Source organism: Conger conger, chromosome 16, assembly GCF_963514075.1.
Source record: "Conger conger chromosome 16, fConCon1.1, whole genome shotgun sequence".
NCBI lineage: Eukaryota > Metazoa > Chordata > Actinopteri > Anguilliformes > Congridae > Conger > Conger conger.
In genome coordinates this window covers 36,742,448-36,761,469 of record NC_083775.1, presented here as the reverse complement: position 1 = coordinate 36,761,469, position 19,022 = coordinate 36,742,448, and the positions used below count along the sequence as shown (strand labels likewise).

The following is a 19,022-nucleotide window of genomic DNA, read 5'->3' as shown; positions in this document are numbered from 1 at the left end:
TTACTTTCTTTCTCATTTGTTCCTGAATTTCTTTAGATCTCGGCATGATGTCTAGCTTTTGAGGATCATTTGGTCGACTTCACTTTGTCAGGCAGGTCCTATTTCAGTGATTTCTTGACTGAGAACCGGTGTGGCAGTAATCAGGCCTGGGTGTGGCTAGAGAAATTGAACTCAGGTTTGATAAACCATTGTTAAGTTATGTTTTAACAGGGGGGGCAATCACATTTTCACACAGGGCCATGTAGGTTTGGATTTTTTTTCTCCCTTAATAATAAAAACCTTCATTTAAAAACTGCATTTTGTGTTTACTTGTGTTGTCTTTGACTAATATTTAAATTTGTTGGATGATCTGAAACATTTAACTGTGACAAACATGCAAAAAAATAAGAAATCAGGAAGGGGGCAAACACATTTTCACACCACTGTCCATCCCCATAAATTTGGTTTAGAAAATAGACTACATTGTAAAGATTCCATATCATTGAGTTCAGTGGGCGTATTGACAGCAAGGGGCATTTCAACAGCATGTTTCCATTGGTCGAAAATTCAGTGAGTCAAATACATTATCCAATCAAAAGTATCCTCTAAAGATATGCGTATCAAAACTGTTTCTGAGGGAAAAGTACATTCACTCAGCAACATGTTGGTGAATAGCCTAGTCTTAATAATGCTCGAAAATAAAAGTTGTGCTGTTTGTGTAAACCGTTACATTTATTATTTGAAATGGCGTTTGACTGTCAATAAATTACGCTCCACCTTGTGTGTTTTATTGTAGTATTGTAGCAGTCAAAACTATTAAGTGAGGCTTAAGAATTTAATATGTGAGGCTTAAGAATGTAGCTGATTAATATGCGCTAGCGTTAGGTAGCTAACAAGCTTCGGCAGGTTACAACAGCGTGAGAGAAATGGAACATGCCACTTAACACTGAATTACTCCTGTTATTTTGCTCAATAGCAAAATGTTACAGTTAAACTACGAGGTCAGCTTCTGTTCATTGAACAACTTTGCGTAGGTGGTACGCTTTACCGTTTCCCATTTTGCACAAGTGCCTACCAGCCGAGACAGCAACCCAAATTAAGCGCGAGTCCCACAGACCGCGGTCTGTGTAGCATGGAAGTAAGTCGTGCAGCAAGTTTGTTGATGTATTGTTATATCTTAACCAGTTTGTTGTGACACTAATTACTGTACACGTTTCATCACAAGTAGGTTGGCTGTCGACTGGTTATTTTTTTATGCAACAGATGACTATCTAGGTTTTTGTACAATGGACAGTTTTTTTTGTGGCTCTCATTGAGGTTTCATTTTTCCCCTCAACTTTGATGCTGAAGAAAGAGCAGTGATTGGCTCATTACTATATTTGATGTGCACCTGTTAGGCTCTGTCTTGTTCATCAGGCACAAGGCCTAAATGTGTATGATCAGGTTTATGGAATAGTGTTTAATAGATATAAAATGGGGTCATGACGATGAAAATGCCCTCTATTGTGGAGCCAGGTGTTTTCACTGTCTTCCTCAGAAATATTCACTCAAGAATACTTGAGAGGCTAGAGAGATGACAGATTCCTGAAGTCCTCTATTTAGACGTCAACCTTTTTGACCATAAAATAGAGAACAGTTTTGGCTGAAGTGTAACAGTCCCAACATGCATATTAAAAATTCTACGGTTTCGTTATGCAGGCAAAAAAATGCTTTGTTGTTTGATGAAAGCCTAACAAACTATACACCATTGGAAACGAATGTCATTAGCTAACATGCTTCTCAGTTGTTACTTCAATACCATACCACTAGCCGGTTCTAGGTTCAGCTCAAGTTATAATGTATTTTTTGCTCACGGATGGAGATCAAGCCTTTACTGTGCAACAGGATTACCAAAACTGGTCAGAGAAGTTTGTACGTGAGCACTTCTTGTTCCAGAACCCTTCGGAACCCTTGCCATAAAAATCGATTTCCAAAATGCAGAGAAGACGAGGTCCCCCGACATTTGATTTGCCACCCACATATCACAAAATAAGGAACTGCTGTCGCTAAAGCATGCTTGTCTTACAATAGGTTATACAGATAGAACCGTGAGTTCTAACACTTTCAAAAGTTATATTATCCTGGTGAGACTTAAGGGGCTAAAACTGCCACAAAGGGAATTTCCACACTGTACGGTGATGTGAATGACAGGTGATTGTCCACTTGTGAATTTATTTTGTTTAACCAACAATATAAAGCATAACAATGTGATCAATAAGCCATAACAATAATTTGTGTTCACGTACATTTAAACAAATTGAAAAAGCTAGAATTTGAAGACAATATATATGGTCTTAAAAAAACATATCTTTAAAATCAGATTAATATTGGCATTGAGTTATACATATAAAATGATACAAAATCAACTAGTATAACTCCCACTTCCTGATTACCTCTCCATTGGTATCTCACTTGGACACACTGATCAACATTACACTTCAAAAATAACAGATGCGGGCCAAATACGTAATTGGATCCAAATACTTTTCTCCACTTTACCAAGTGTATTGGAACCTATGAAACGTTCTCAAAGTGCAAACCCCGCCTTCTGGCCCTCCTGGTTGGTCTGCGGGTGCGGGTGTCCATCGAAGCTGTCAAAGTCTGATTACTAGTTCCCTCCATGTGTTTCCTTCCCATTCCTGTCATCTCTCCTTTCCCCAGGTCCCAGTCAGGTAGGTTTGCTCTCCAGCCCTGTTCCGCCAACAGGGCCGGAAAGGGGGAGTTCCTCTCAGAAATATCAGGGGTCGGTGTGTGACTGTGAATGTCATTTTCAAGTTCATTACATTCATAAATGAACACCCCCTACGTATAAGGACCATGGAAATTAATTTCAGGCAATTTAAAAAGATGGCAGAGAAAAAATACTGTGTAGCCTCCACATTAATTTTTTTATTATTATATGACTGTGTGCTACAGCTACTTTGTAACTTCTCTTTGTGAACATGTATCTAAAACTTATTTAGGATTAACATCTTCTATGCCATGATGTTTTCTTGTAATAAACTTGAACTTGAACTCACCTTTATTGTTCATTGTTTATTCTGCTCAAAAAGCACAAGGAAATTAAGTTGATTGTCCTCGTGGATAAGCATAAAGCAATGTGCCAAACCTCACGAAGATCCTGAGATTGAAACATTGTCTACGATAAAGGTGTATAAGGAGCATATCAGTGTGCAGGCTTCCTTCTTTTCATCCAAACTAACATCTAAACATTGGTACTTAGCCTACTGTTGTTTATATAGGCTACATAAACTACGTATGCGCCGCATAGAACTGGAATACTGCATTGGCCTATGCATCTGAGATATTGCTGTTTTTGTAATCGCGGACTTGAGTTCCACATACTGTGGAATGGTTTGACATAAAACTGGAGGCAAAGTTATAAAATTATAGGAGTGATGTTACAGTCTGGGATGATCAAGGATCGATATATTTTCATGGTACTGGGCGAGTCCACAAGAAGCTGAGGACGGAAAGCACCTGACCATGTTCTGGAAGTAAGCCATGCATCTAATCTAAAGAGAGTAATGCTGCGTTCATGTCATATCGTAATTACCACCTTCTGACTGGAAAAATCAGTTCATATCAACCTCTGAAATTTAATGCGAGGCAAAAAACTAAACTCATTAACAAATGAACCGCATCAGCCACCTGCCATGCCACTTCTACACCATGATGTTTGAACTTGAACTCGCCGTTATTGTTTCTTCTGTGAGAAAGAAATTGTCTCGGTCTTTGAATATGCGCTCTTTCCGAAGTAGGATACGCTATGCCCCAAATCTTCTATTAGGCTAAAGCAATAGATTTCGACTAAATGTAAAGAGAGGCCAGATAGGAACGACAGTGTAAGCAGGGTACTCCCCATTTATAGCAAACTCTTAGACTTGTAGGCTCTGCCCTACTTATTTAACTTTTTACCTGTTTTATGGAATTTATATTATACTCCAATTAAGCATTAACTAATCAGGATTTAATTTTAATGTTGAATCCTGTATGATGTGAAAAATGTGAAAATGATATTCAATTGGCTATTAAAATAATTTTGCCACTCAAAATAAAATAAAATATAAATGAATGGAATAATAAATGCACAAAGCACACTTTACAACTGTGTGCTTTGATTTCCGTGCACAATACGAACAGCTGAGACCACTCAAGAAGTTTGTTTGGCTCCTACGAAAAAACTGACATCCGAAAACTTAGATAAATCCCACATCATTTGTGCAAATGCATTTCCGAAGAATTGAGGGGGAATTTGGTTGGGCTCACGTTTGGTAAATGAGGCTCATTATGTGTATGTGAGAGAAGAGAATACCTTCTATCTTCCAGTCGAGCAAAAGAAAATGCCATGGTATTTGACTGATCTGGTGAAATCCTGCTTAGTTTGCTCCAATAGAGTAATGAAGTTGTATTTAAAGTTTTAGCGTGTTATTTTAACTCCCAGGTAGCCAAACTGAGTTGAGGTTAGCTTAAAAGGAAAACGTAAGGGTGGCAGAGATACAGCCTTCGGATGTAAAAACTCCTTGTTCTTCATGTTTCATTTGTAGCCTGAAAAGACATTAAATTGATCTAAAATGCAAAGCGCATGAGGAAGACTGGCAAAAGGGTCAGAGATGTAGATGACCACATCATCAGCATATAAAGAAATGTTTAGCTCTTTTCGGGCTCTAACAATGCGCTTTACCCTATGACTTGTGTGGAAGCAGATTGACAATGGCTCAGTAGCAATAGCAAATAATACCGGAGAGAGGGGACCACCCTGCCTAGTACCCCTGGGTTCTACAAGGTAAGTACACGTCAGATGTTCTGTGCAGTCTGTAAGTATTTGGACAGCGGTACAATTTGTGTTATTTTGGCTCTGTACTCAGCACATTGGATTTCTTTTTATTATGATATATTTTTTACATTTCTTTTACGATTTCCAATTTGGTGGCCAATTGTACCCTGTTTTATGTGCTATTAAAGAAGCACCATCACACCTTCCAAGCTGTGCTGTCTCTAGCCCTGGACCATAATTCCTAGGCGATCAGGGACGCTTGCACGTGACAGACTGAAAAATAAACAAAATAAAGTTTGTTATTGAATTTGTCAATATGAGGACCACAGAGTTGACACTGAAACCATTATGAGGTTGAGAAAAAAAACCAGTCAGAGACATAAAACTTTCAAGTACATAGGCCCAACAATAGGCTAACTGAAACAGACTGTTTGGAACATCATTAAGAAGAAAGAGAGCACTGGTTTATGTTTGGGATGATTACCTTGCTGTGGGATGAAGCACCGTCCAATGGGTTTGGAGGCATTTTATTTAACTTCATGAATACACTTCAGAATTCATTCTGCTGCTACCCACTGTTACATCATCAATGAAGGAAATTAAGCCAGCAACTGGCTGCTGTACATGGCCATACCATAACACCCCACCACCATGTTTCACAGATGAGGGGGCTGCTTTGGTTCTTGGCCAATTCCTTTTCGTGTCCACACTTTGCTCTTGCCGTCAAGTCAATCTTGGTCTTTCTGTCCACAATACCTTCTTTCTTAGCAACTGCAAATGCAACCGAGCAACCAAGACGGGTTTCTGATCTATAGGATAGGGTTTGGGGGGTTTTATACATTATGGTGTGAATTATTCTGCCATCAACTGTAGAGGTCTTCCTTGGCATAGCAGACCCATTGCAATTACTGGGCTCACCAGAGCTCTCTCTTCTTAATTATGTTTCAAACTGTTTCTTTTGGTAAGCCTATTGTTTGGCCTATGTCTGTGACAGTTTTTTAAATTTTATTTCTCAGCCTCATAACAACTTCCTTGACTGTCATTGGTACACTTGTTGACAAAGAACATTTAATTTAGGCACTTAGAGCTTTCTCATACCTGCACGAAGGAAGCAATTGAGTATACCTGACTAATCAGAAACAGCTGAGAAGCCAACTGTTCAATTACTCTTGGCCCCATAAAATGTGGGGCCTCTGTATAAAAAGTTATGTAATTCCTACACGGATTGCCTTGATATGGATGTAAATACCCTCAAATTAAAGGTGACAGTCTATACTTAAACCTAATATTCATTATTTAATTTCATATTGAATGTGCTTGGATACAGAGCCAAAAGAACATACATTGTACTACTGTCCAAATACTTACAGACTGTACTGTATGTGTTCCTCTGTTTTGAGGCACTAATATTCTCTGCTGACTGTCTGATGACATTCTGACATTCTGACATTCAGCTGAAATTCTTCAGGGCTGTGTCTTCTCTTTCGAAACGCCAGGAAGAGGATAATTGGCAGCAGTACCGGAAGCAGCAAAACTGCTGACAATCTTAACTTGTTTGCCAGGGACAGGGAGGCTGAGGAAGAGGAGAGTCTACGTGAATTACAGGGTTCTGCTTGAGGACTGTATCCATTTAGAAGTATCACATCCAATATTACAGTATTGATTTGTATTGTATTTTAACATTTAGGTTGATTGGGATGTTCTTTTGGCATTTCCTTTTGCATTTCAATTGATAAGGGCTAAGAGATATGGGTAAAATTCACTCCAACTAAGGGATTTGTTCCACGAATAGGGCACATATTGTCCCTATAGGCTTTCACTCAAACAGGTTAAATTAAATGAAGACACATGGTCAGGTTTGGCTCCTTACCTATGACAGTGAGAGGTGGCAGTGTGCTGGCAGGAGAGCTGAATTCACGTCCAGATACTGAAGCTTCTGAAGCTGAAAATATTAAGGAGGTGATGCAGGTTCATTAGGGTGAGTAATCCTTTTTGGAGACCTTTTTCGACACCTTGGGAATGCGTTATGAAACATATTCTCATATATGTGAATACACATGTTAAGGTTAATTTTCTTTACATTTTGTAGGAAAAGGCAGGTTTTATAGAAAAGTATGCTTTTCTGATCATGAATGTGTCTGGACGATATGCAGATATTTTGTATTTGGAGAAATTTGGGCACACTTGAGGACATCTGGGTGCAGTTTGGGGAAAACTGAATTTGAATGCCTGTTGATATCTTTACTAAATCTTGTAAACACATTGGGCCTCACGAAATAACAACGTTTCCGTATTCATGAAAGTCTTTTTATTCATATCCACGTGTGTATGCTGATCAATACCAAGTAATCATAAATCAAACGATTTATTAGCATGAACTGACGCCCTGTTCTGTCCTTATTGCGCGCTCGTTTGCCCAACTAGACAGACAGCTAACATCAGGCTAGGCTATCCAATGAAAGTCCGATGCAGAAGTATATTTTCTTTGCTTTACTTTAATCTTCATTCAAATAATTTCCATTACATTTTCTCTTTTCTTTTCTTTGTAAAACTGCAAATAAACAAAGGAGTATACATCAAAATATATCCCCCATTTTCTTGTGTTACATATCATGAAGCTGTACTAACAGAAATACAGGCACAGCTAGCATATACCACCACGTTATTGAAAAATACATAAGCAGCAACTGTTAGCTATAGATGCTAGCGCATTCAGTATTGCAACACGTTTTCCTATCACACGACGCTACGCTTTTCAAACGAACATTTAACGTCACACTACACAACACACTGCAACTCGTAAATATAGTTTCATTATTAATACTTACAAGCAAAGCCTTCTCAAGGCAAGAACGTCTTTTAGAAGAGTTTATGATTTCTACCAAACAGCGTGTTTTGTATGATTGCAAGTTGAACAATTGCAAGTTACTTCCTGTTTTGGCTTGAACTCTTGACCAGTAAAACATATCAAATTAAGAATCATCACATTTCCTGAGAACTTTTCTTATTTCAAAAGAAACCACAAGGTGGCAGTAAAACACCACATTTAACTTATGCCATGACACGCCCCTAAAACACCATATATGGAATTTCGGCTTTTTAAAGAGATAGTCGAAAAAAGAAAAAAGATTCTCTGAAGCGGATATTGAAGTTCTGTTAATGGAAGTACAACAAGCCAAAAACATACACCTATACACATATCAGTCATAACATTAAAACCACCTGCTTAAACCAGTTTTTTCATGATTAAAATGCTTTGAACAGTATAAACTGTATTAAGTGTCTATAAACACTTAATAGTGCATTTGTTTTGTTATTTAAATGTCTTGGTATGAACTGGTGTTCATAATCATGTCTATAGAATTTAAAAAAATAAAAATAAAGACCCTCCATATTTAAAAATGCATGGGATGTATTCCAACATAGACTTCACCACATGCAGTACCATGTAATTCCAACGGAGGGAAGAAGGGTGAAATTGATTTAGGATTAGAAGCCATGCATTTTAAAATATGACAGGAGGTCTTTATTTCTTGCTACATATGAAAAATTCTACAGGTCCTGGAGCATCTGTTCAGATAGACGTCATCCTGAACACCAGTACGTACCAAGATATTTCTGTTATGTTCCTGAGTTCTGTCTGTTAGTTAGGGTGTTATTAGGGTGTAGTTCCGGGGTTCAACCTTTCTTCCAATCTTGCATTCCTTACTTCCTGGTTTCTCTCCATTTCATGTTTGTACATAGGACTAATATACTAATCCCAACTAACATAGACTTTGTACAGTACTAATTATACTAACACACTAATATGTTCATCAAATTAACCACCTAACATTCACTAGTTTTGGGTATTTGTAATTTAAATCACGTAACTAACTTATTAACGCATCTCCAGTTTCAATTCTGTTCTGTAACTCTGCCTCCCTATTCTTTCACTGATTACTTGCTTAGTTTCAGCAAAGTATTCGCACCTGTCTCTCCGTATCTCTACATCTCCTGATTCTGTGCAATTGTCTACTCCCTAGTCCAGAGCCGTTTGTATTCCCCCTCATTATTGTGCTATTACCCTTTCATGTACTCACCTGATGTTTATTTGTTAGACCACCCTCACTCCCATGCCCCGCCTAGTTTGTCTCATTCCACTGTGTATTTATACCTGACCCTTTCGGTTGCACCTTGCTTGTTTGTCTTGTTCTGCTTTGAGTCCCGAGCCCTTGTCCCCCCAGCCATGACGATTTCAATAACAAAGCACGCACACAACACCCCCCCCCCCTCCATTTTAATTTAAAAATTAAACTTGATATTATGATGATCTGCTTTTGTAAGTATCTAAGTACGGATATCATATGATTAAATATTACGTGTTTATTGATAAGTGTATACAGTTTCAAGCATTTTTAATAATGAAGAACTGGTTTAAGCAGATGGTTGCTGATCAGTGTATTTTATTTGCATTGCGTAAGAAAATGATTTCACATTTGGCACATTCCATCCCACAGTGATGTCTGCAAGGCAGCCATTTTAGCTGCTCACTTCCGCTCCCTTGACTGCAGTGGACACCTCCCCAGTTTGGCTGCAGATCTCAGGCAACCACCAGGAGGAGATCACCTTCTACATTGTGAAGTCTCCCCTGGTTTCTGTGGTGTTGGGCAGACCCTGACTCCTCCAATAGAACCCCCAAGTTGACTGGGTCCGGGGAACCATCACGGGCTGGAGCCCCAACTGTCACCGATGTCCTGCCTCCAGTTTGCCTCCAACCAGCCCGAGTCCGTTCCTGATGCTCCCGAGACCCCACCTGTCTACCACGATGTTGGACAGGTCTTCAGCAAATCCCTGCTCCCTGCCTCCTAACCGCTCCTATGACTGTGTCATTGAGCTGTACCCCGGCCCCACTCCTCCTAGAGGTCGTCTCTTCTCCCTGTCAGTCCCAGAGATCCTCTCCATGGAGAAGTACATTGGGGACTCCCTGGCTGCCGGTCTGATCCATCCCTCATCCTCATCTGGGTTCTACTTTGTCGAGGACCCGGCCCTAGGCCCCCCTGATGAGAGATTGACGGGGGATGGGTTAGAAAGGAATGCATTGTTAACCCCTCGCACACGCCATCGAGGTGGTAGTAAGAACGCCCGTAAGAAGAAAAATATGTGGTTCAGAGAATGAGCAGCCATACTTGTCAGTAGAGGAGTCTGAAGTCGGGGGACTTAGATTTAGGGTTTTAAGGAGCAAGGTTAAAGTTCTGACTGAGAATACCCCAACCCTACAGGGGAGGGGCACAATGCCTGGCTAAAGAAAAACAAAAATAAGGAAAACGGAAGGGATGTCAATACCGAAAGAAAATTAATGATTAATGGCGGATGATTTACACTCAGCTATTGGCTGGATGTCCTTTGTAGATCCCTTAAGGCGCCACAAAAAGGGGCACCTGAAGAGGGTGTTGAGATGGTGGCAGGCTTTAACGTCTGGCTTGCATGAGATCAAAGTTTGGAGGAAGTCAAGGGGAGATTATGAAACTGACACAGACACCAGTGATGAATAGGTTCATTAAAAACAACATAAGGGCTAGTGTTTTTCCACTCGTATATTAAGATGGTGGAAATTCCCAAACCAGAGGGGCCCATGAAATAAAATATTGGGGACAGTTCTTTTGAGGTATGAGAAAATGACAATTGGAAAAACAGAAATAATTAATATGGTCATTAAAAAACAGGTTATATAAGAGATAAATGTCTTCCCGCTTGACATAATGGGGGCATTTCTTATCAAAAAAGGTACACTTTTGTATGCAAAAAAGATATATAAGGAATAAGCTTTTAGACCTTAGAGCAGGATCCCAGAATTTGGCTTCAGAAGATATCTACGAGCTGGTGAAGAGAGAGCAACACAAGACAGCTGTAGTCAAGCTGGAGTGGCGCGCTCCCTCTGCGCGCCACTCCAGGATATGGATATGGAGAGAGGAGTGACGTACGCGGTGCGGACTCAGCCCAAGAGTTGTGACAGCAGGACTGATGACGAAGAGGTGTTCACGCGCATCCCTCATCATACAGAAAAGCTGGTGAAAGAGTTAAAGGGCTTTCACAACATGCTTGGAGCCGTGAACTGCACCTGGAGGCCAACAGACGGGACGCGGGGTTCCTCCACGCTACAGAACACCTTCCTGCTGGACCCACGTAAGAACCTGAAGCCTCCCCCCCTAACCTCAGTGTCAGTGAGGAGAGGCATATGCTGCGGCTGCACCGCAAAACCCCCGACGTGTTCGAAGAAATACCAGTGCACATCCCAGACAACAGGCAGGAGAAGTACGAAGTGCAAAGTCACGTCTTTCGAAAGTCTGGGTCCTGATCCTGCCCCAGATTCCCAAACCAATGCAGCTGTTCAAAGAGCTCATCAACAGCAAGGAGGAGGGATCAAATCCCGCAGAAAACGAGATGGCTATATTTAGGGCATGAGTGGTAATTATAATCTATATTACTTGTAGAAGTAGGAAAAGTAATACATAGAAGTAATACATTATAAGTTTCCTTTTATTTTTATGTCTTTTATTTTTTAGAAAGATACTATATACGATATAAATAAGTAGTAGACTTTAGGGGTGTTCGTACCCATTGTATTAATGGAAGTTCAGTAGCTTTTATCTCCTTGAAGGGGGAGCCATAAGATAAGGTAAAGGCCAAAGAGGAGGATGGATATTGGAGGGGTGTACCTTGATTTTTAAACATCGTGGTGGAAAGGTAATTTAGAAAGAGCTAAGAGGGGTATATGTAACTTGCATGTGATTAGCAAACTGCAAAAGATGATATGTACACTGTAATCTGCATAACTCTATTCTTTTGATTGATTATAATAAAGTATATCTTACTATAATCATATGTGATAAAGAGTCTTTAGAGGAATACATTGAATACAGGACATCAATTACCAGATTTGCATCACACCCTTCACTTCGAGACTGGGCTGGAAGTTCAGTAGAACTTACCAGGGCTCCAGGACGTTCGGAGTACTTGAGTTCGTCCCCGAGACACCTCCTCGTGGGGTACTGCTCGTGGGAACGTGAGGTCTGAGCTCGGCAAGGGGTCCGTGGCTCACGACAACTTTGTGTAGAAAAGGACAAGTCCCTACAACCTTGTATCAACTACCGTGGGCTCAACAACATCACCATCAAGAACCGCTATTCTTGTAATTTATTATTTTTCACATGAATGTCTGGTGTTCTGTTTATATTCATTAGTCTTTGCGCTCGTCTTCCCCTGTGATGTCTGTGTCTGAATGTTTACGAGCCTGAGTCACTCCCCTGTCTGCATGCCCCACTATTAGGGTGTTTACGGTAGTTCCGGGGTTCAACCTTTCTTCCAATCTTGCATTCCTTACTTCCTGCTTTCTCTCCATTTCATGTTTGTACATAGCACTAATATACTAATCCCAACTAACACACTAATATGTTCATCAAACTAACCAACTAACCTTCACTAGTTTTGAGTATTTGTAATTTAAATCACGTAACTAACTTATGAACGCATCTCCAGTTTCAATTCTGTTCTGTAACTCCGCCTCCCTATTCTATCACTGATTACTTGCTTAGTTTCAGCTAAGTATTTGCATCTGTCTCTCCGTATCTCTACATCTCCTGATTCTGTGCAATTGTCTACTCCCTAGTCCAGAGCTGCTGCTTTTGGTTCCTCTGTCCCAACCGCCATGACAATTTCAATAACAAAGCACGCACACAACACCCCCCCCCCCTCCATTTTAATTTAAAAATTAAACTTGATATTATGATGATCTGCTTTTGTAAGTATCTAAGTACGGATATCATATGATTAAATATTACGTGTTTATTGATAAGTGTATACAGTTTCAAGCATTTTTAATAATGAAGAACTGGTTTAAGCAGATGGTTGCTGATCAGTGTATTTTATTTGCATTGTGTAAGAAAATGATTTCACATTTGGCACATTCCATCCCACAGTGATGTCTGCAAGGCAGCCATTTTAGCTGCTCACTTCCGCTCCCTTGACTGCAGTGGACACCTCCCCAGTTTGGCTGTGGATCTCAGGCAACCACCAGGAGGAGATCACCTTCTACAATGTGAAGTCTCCCCTGGTTTCTGTGGTGTTGGGCAGACCCTGACTCCTCCAATAGAACCCCCAAGTTGACTGGGTCCGGGGAACCATCATGGGCTGGAGCCCCAACTGTCACCGATGTCCTGCCTCCAGTTTGCCTCCAACCAGCCCGAGTCCGTTCCTGATGCTCCCGAGACCCCACCTGTCTACCACGGTGTTGGACAGGTCTTCAGCAAATCCCTGCTCCCTGCCTCCTAACCGCTCCTATGACTGTGTCATTGAGCTGTACCCCGGCCCCACTCCTCCTAGAGGTCGTCTCTTCTCCCTGTCAGTCCCAGAGATCCTCTCCATGGAGTAGTACATTGGGGACTCCCTGGCTGCCGGTCTGATCCATCCCTCATCCTCATCTGGGTTCTACTTTGTGTAGAAAAGGACAAGTCCCTACAACCTTGTATCAACTACCGTGGGCTCAACAACATCACCATCAAGAACCGCTACCCCATCCCACTCATCTCCTCAGCCTTCTCTTCACTACTAAGATGCCAGTACTTTACCAAGCTCAATCTCCGCAATGCCCACCACCTGGTCCGCATCCGTGAGGGCGATGAGTGGAAGAAGGCTTTCAACACCCTGAGCAGCCACTAAAAAATACCTTGTGATGCCGTTTGGGCTCATCAATGCTCCAGCTGTCTTCCAGAACCTTATCAACGATGTCCTCCGGGACATGATCACCCGCTTCATATTTGTTTACCTGGACAATATCCTCTTCTTTTCTGCTACCTTGGAGGAACACATCACCACGTCCGCCAAGTGCTCCGTCGCCTCCTGGAGAATTGTCTCTTTGTCAAGGCCTAGCAGTGTGAGTTTCAGCAACTCTCCATCCAATTCCTCATCCTTGTCGTCTCCTGGGGGCAGCTCAATATAGATTGGGAAAAGACCTCTGCTGTAGCTAATTGGCCCCCTCCTACGAACCACAAGGCGCTCCAATGCTTCCTTGGGTTTGCCAATTTTTACAGGAGGTTCATCCGTAACTACAGCTCTGTTGCCGCTCTCTTGTCAGCCTTGACCTCCAGCAAGGTCACCTTCCGCTGGACACCCACCGCCAACTCCGCCTTCACCCTCCAGGTGGACACCTCCGGGGACCCAGGTGGACACTGGGGTTGGAGCTGTGCTGTCCCAGCAGTCCCTGGACAAGAAGGTCCACCCTTCTCTCACCGACTCTCTCCCAAGGAAAGGAACTACAGTATCGACAACCAGGAACTCCTGGCAGTGAAGTTGGCCTTTGAGGAGTGGCATCATCTGCTTGAGAGGGACACCACTGACAACACTTTGGCCAGCCGTCTCTTCATCCCTGAAGCATCCCTGAAGTACTCCTCCAACCTCTGCCTGTTCCCTGTTGCCTGTGGTCCCACATGGCCTTGAACTTTGTCACTGTCGCCAAGGGAATGTCCGTTGTCCTGATAGCGGGAGACCGGTTCTCCAAATGTGGGCACTTCATCACCCTACCCAAGCTTCCTTCATCTAAAGAGATGGCTGAACTCTTAGTCCTTCATGTGTTCTGCCTGCACGGCCTTCCCCTGGAGGTAACCTTGGATCAACGCCCTCAATTCTCCAGTTATTTTTGGTAGGCCTTCTGCCAACTCATTGGTGCCAAACCACAGCTATTGTCCGGCTTCCACCCCCAGACCAATTGGCAGATGGAGCGTTTCAACAAGGAGCTAGAGATGACACTCTGCTGCATGATGGAGAAATCACCGGCCTCCCAGGTGGAAACCTATCCTGGATTGAGTACGCCTATAACTCTTTGCCCATCTCCTCCACTAGGTTATCTCCATTCGCCTGCTGCCTGGGCTATAAGCCACCTATGTTTCCATTGGCCCCTTCACCATCACCCATATTCTCACCCCCTCTGCAGTCAGACTTTGCCTCCCACCTCCCCTATGCGACATCCATCCGGTGTTTCATGTTTCACAAATGAAACCAGTTGTCATGTCCCCGCTGTTTGTTCAGTACATCACCAGATTGGAATGTACTTTCCAGCATTTAATTCTGAATGATACCCGGTACCTTTTTCGGACTTCCGCGTTTTGTTTATCCCGTCTGTCTTGTACTGAACCGCTGTATATTGACCTGTTTCTGTTTTTCGACTTTGCCTTCTGGATACCAATTCTGTCTGATTTGCCTGTTTGTTTTTGACCCTTCACTTGTGACCACGACTATGATTTGCACCCATTGTCTGGACTTTTATATACAAACTTATCCCTGCTGATTCTGTTGACCTGCCTTTATTATAATAAAGACTCAATTCCAAAAACTATACCTTCTATAATCCTGATACATTTGTTGCTTTTGGATTACTTGGCTAATTGTGCCTTGAGAAGAGATTGCATCTTTAGAGACCATGCATATGAGGTGAAGATACGTTTTTGCGGAGAGCATGGAATGGCTGACGTTTGCAGAAGCCCCTAAAGGCGGCATACCTTTTATGGGATTGCTAGAATGTTTACATTACAAATCAACATGAAGAAGTGTACGCATTCTATTAACAAACAATTACCATTCGTCCACGCCTGGGATACACAAAATCTTTTGTTTTTTGGAGGAACTTTTATCAAGAACAAGTAAGAAGAACTGAAGAAAAGTGAATGAGGCCCAGAGTAACTGTTGGCTTCCTACCTGTGACAGTGAGAGGCAGCGGTGTGCTGGCAGGAGAGCTGAATTCATATCCAGATACTGTGGTCTCATACACACAGTCCCCCTGGTGGGAAACATCTGCGGCTGAAAATATGAAGGAGATAGAATTATTGACAGCAAACTATGCCTCAGTTACATTGGACCCTGTGAAGCTGAGGTAGAATCTCCTGGGTACTGTGGCACAGTGGAGCAGTTGATGGTGAAGTTCTGGCCCATGATCAAGAGTGAAGGTTCACTGCCTGTACAGCTAACTTCATCCATCCAAATTCCTTCAGTCCCCTGGCCAAACTGGGCTCCACCTGTAGCAAACTCAGCTGTGCCACAGCCCAGCTCCCAGCACATCACTGCAGCATCATACATAGCCCAGCCATCATCACACAAGGTTCCCCACTGGCCACTGTGATATACCTCCACTCTTCCAGGCTTTAATAATTCATATACCATGTTTGCTTGAAAAGGCACTTATTAGTACCCAAATAAAACATTATTGTACCTTTCAGGGTACACTTGGGATTTTTTCCTTAGAGAACAAACATATACCTCACTCTAGCTTAATTACTGAAAGTCAAAAATGTTATTATTATTATTATCAAGGATGTAAGGGCTATTAATAAGCTTGACGTCAGCACTGTAAATTTGTCTGAATGTAGTGATGTCATCCTTAAAATGAGTATCCCAATAAAAGACATTATAAGTCCCTTACCTGAGCAGACAACACCTGCATCCTCTCCATGACCACAGTTGTGAATTCCAAACCGTCTGTGTGAGCACTGTGAGAGTGAAGATTCACTGCCTGTACAGCCAACACCATCCATCCAAATTCCTTCAGTCCCCTGGCCAAACCGGGCTCTACCTGGAGCACACACAGCTGTGCCACAGCCCAGCTCCCTGCAGACCACTGCAGCATCATTCATATCCCAGTCATCATCACACACGGTTCCCCACTGGCCACTGTGATAGACCTCCACTCTTCCAGAGCACCTTCCATTCCCACTGACAAGTCTGATCTGGAAACCTAACAGGACATAAGAAAATACTGAAGAGGATCTTACACAGTTCAGTGAATGCATCCAACACAGCAACCCATGTGATATTTTAGACCAATTGCAGAAAATCTCCATATTAATGTTGGTTTGCAAACATGTCGCCAACTTCTGCCAGCAGGAATCTGTACTAATGTATTATTAACAAGGAAATAAGGACTATTAATAAACTTGACGTCAGCAGAATTACCATTTAACATTTAGGTCTACGGGGATGTTCTTTTGGCTTGGCCTATGGCATTTCAATTGATAAGGGCTAAGTGATGTGTGCAGTTGATAACAGTAAAATCCAGTCCAACGGAGTGATTCTTTACACTAATAGGGCACATATTGCCCCGGTTAAACAACATTGATAAAATAATGGTTAAAGATTGCATTGACAGGCTCTCACTCAAACAGGTTAAATTAAATGAAGACACATGGTCAGGTTTGGCTCCTTACCTATGACAGTGAGAGGTGGCAGTGTGCTGGCAGGAGAGCTGAATTTACGTCCAGATACTGAAGCTTCTGAAGCTGAAAATATTAAGGAGGTGATGCAGGTTCATTAGGGTGAGTAATCCTTTTTGGAGACCTTTTTCGACACCTTGGGAATGCTTTATGAAACATATTCATAAATAATTAATAGTGCATTTGTTTTGTTATTTAAATGTCTTGGTATGAACTGGTGTTCATAATCATGTCTATAGAATTTAAAAAAATAAAAATAAAGACCCTCCATATTTAAAAATGCATGGGATGTATTCCAACATAGACTTCACCACATGCAGTACCATGTAATTCCAACGGAGGGAAGAAGGGTGAAATTGATTTAGGATTAGATGCCATGTATTTTAAAATATGACAGGAGGTCTTTATTTCTTGCTACATATGAAAAATTCTACAGGTCCTGGAGCATCTGTTCAGATAGACGTCATCCTGAACACCAGTACGTACCAAGATATTTCTGTTATGTTCCTGAGTTCTGTCTGTTAGTTTATCATTGTTTATTATCGTTATTCTTGTAATTTATTATTTTTCACATGAATGTCTGGTGTTCTGTTTATATTCATTAGTCTTTGCGTTCGTCTTCCCCTGTGATGTCTGTGTCTGAATGTTTACGAGCCTGAGTCACTCCCCTGTCTGCATGCCCCACTATTAGGGTGTTTACGGTAGTTCCGGGGTTCAACCTTTCTTCCAATCTTGCATTCCTTACTTCCTGCTTTCTCTCCATTTCATGTTTGTACATAGCACTAATATACTAATCCCAACTAACACACTAATATGTTCATCAAACTAACCAACTAACCTTCACTAGTTTTGAGTATTTGTAATTTAAATCACGTAACTAACTTATGAACGCATCTCCAGTTTCAATTCTGTTCTGTAACTCCGCCTCCCTATTCTATCACTGATTACTTGCTTAGTTTCAGCTAAGTATTTGCATCTGTCTCTCCGTATCTCTACATCTCCTGATTCTGTGCAATTGTCTACTCCCTAGTCCAGAGCTGCTGCTTTTGGTTCCTCTGTCCCAACCGCCATGACAATTTCAATAACAAAGCACGCACACAACACCCCCCCCCCCTCCATTTTAATTTAAAAATTAAACTTGATATTATGATGATCTGCTTTTGTAAGTATCTAAGTACGGATATCATATGATTAAATATTACGTGTTTATTGATAAGTGTATACAGTTTCAAGCATTTTTAATAATGAAGAACTGGTTTAAGCAGATGGTTGCTGATCAGTGTATTTTATTTGCATTGTGTAAGAAAATGATTTCACATTTGGCACATTCCATCCCACAGTGATGTCTGCAAGGCAGCCATTTTAGCTGCTCACTTCCGCTCCCTTGACTGCAGTGGACACCTCCCCAGTTTGGCTGTGGATCTCAGGCAACCACCAGGAGGAGATCACCTTCTACAATGTGAAGTCTCCCCTGGTTTCTGTGGTGTTGGGCAGACCCTGACTCCTCCAATAGAACCCCCAAGTTGACTGGGTCCGGGGAACCATCATGGGCTGGAGCCCCAACTGTCACCGATGTCCTGCCTCCAGTTTGCCTCCAACCAGCCCGAGTCCGTTCCTGATGCTCCCGAGACCCCACCTGTCTACCACGGTGTTGGACAGGTCTTCAGCAAATCCCTGCTCCCTGCCTCCTAACCGCTCCTATGACTGTGTCATTGAGCTGTACCCCGGCCCCACTCCTCCTAGAGGTCGTCTCTTCTCCCTGTCAGTCCCAGAGATCCTCTCCATGGAGTAGTACATTGGGGACTCCCTGGCTGCCGGTCTGATCCATCCCTCATCCTCATCTGGGTTCTACTTTGTGTAGAAAAGGACAAGTCCCTACAACCTTGTATCAACTACCGTGGGCTCAACAACATCACCATCAAGAACCGCTACCCCATCCCACTCATCTCCTCAGCCTTCTCTTCACTACTAAGATGCCAGTACTTTACCAA

General features: G+C 42.0%; 1 protein-coding gene across 4 annotated transcripts in view; it reads right to left on the bottom strand.

Annotated features, from left to right (window-relative positions):
• Positions 1-19,022, bottom strand: part of LOC133115308 (deleted in malignant brain tumors 1 protein-like) — an 83,151-nt gene that overhangs the window by 44,706 nt on the left and 19,423 nt on the right. For 3 of the 4 annotated variants that reach the window (XM_061225151.1, XM_061225152.1, XM_061225155.1), the window contains 4 exons: positions 17,026-17,097; positions 16,245-16,556; positions 15,524-15,625; positions 6,666-6,737 (listed from right to left, as the gene is read on the bottom strand). In XM_061225151.1, coding sequence (XP_061081135.1) covers positions 6,666-6,737; positions 15,524-15,625; positions 16,245-16,556; positions 17,026-17,097 — 558 coding nt within the window. Of the gene's footprint in view, positions 1-2,154; positions 5,069-6,163; positions 6,369-6,665; positions 6,738-15,523; positions 15,626-16,244; positions 16,557-17,025; positions 17,098-19,022 lie in introns of those variants that run through there. The other variant, XM_061225154.1, reaches the window with a different exon arrangement.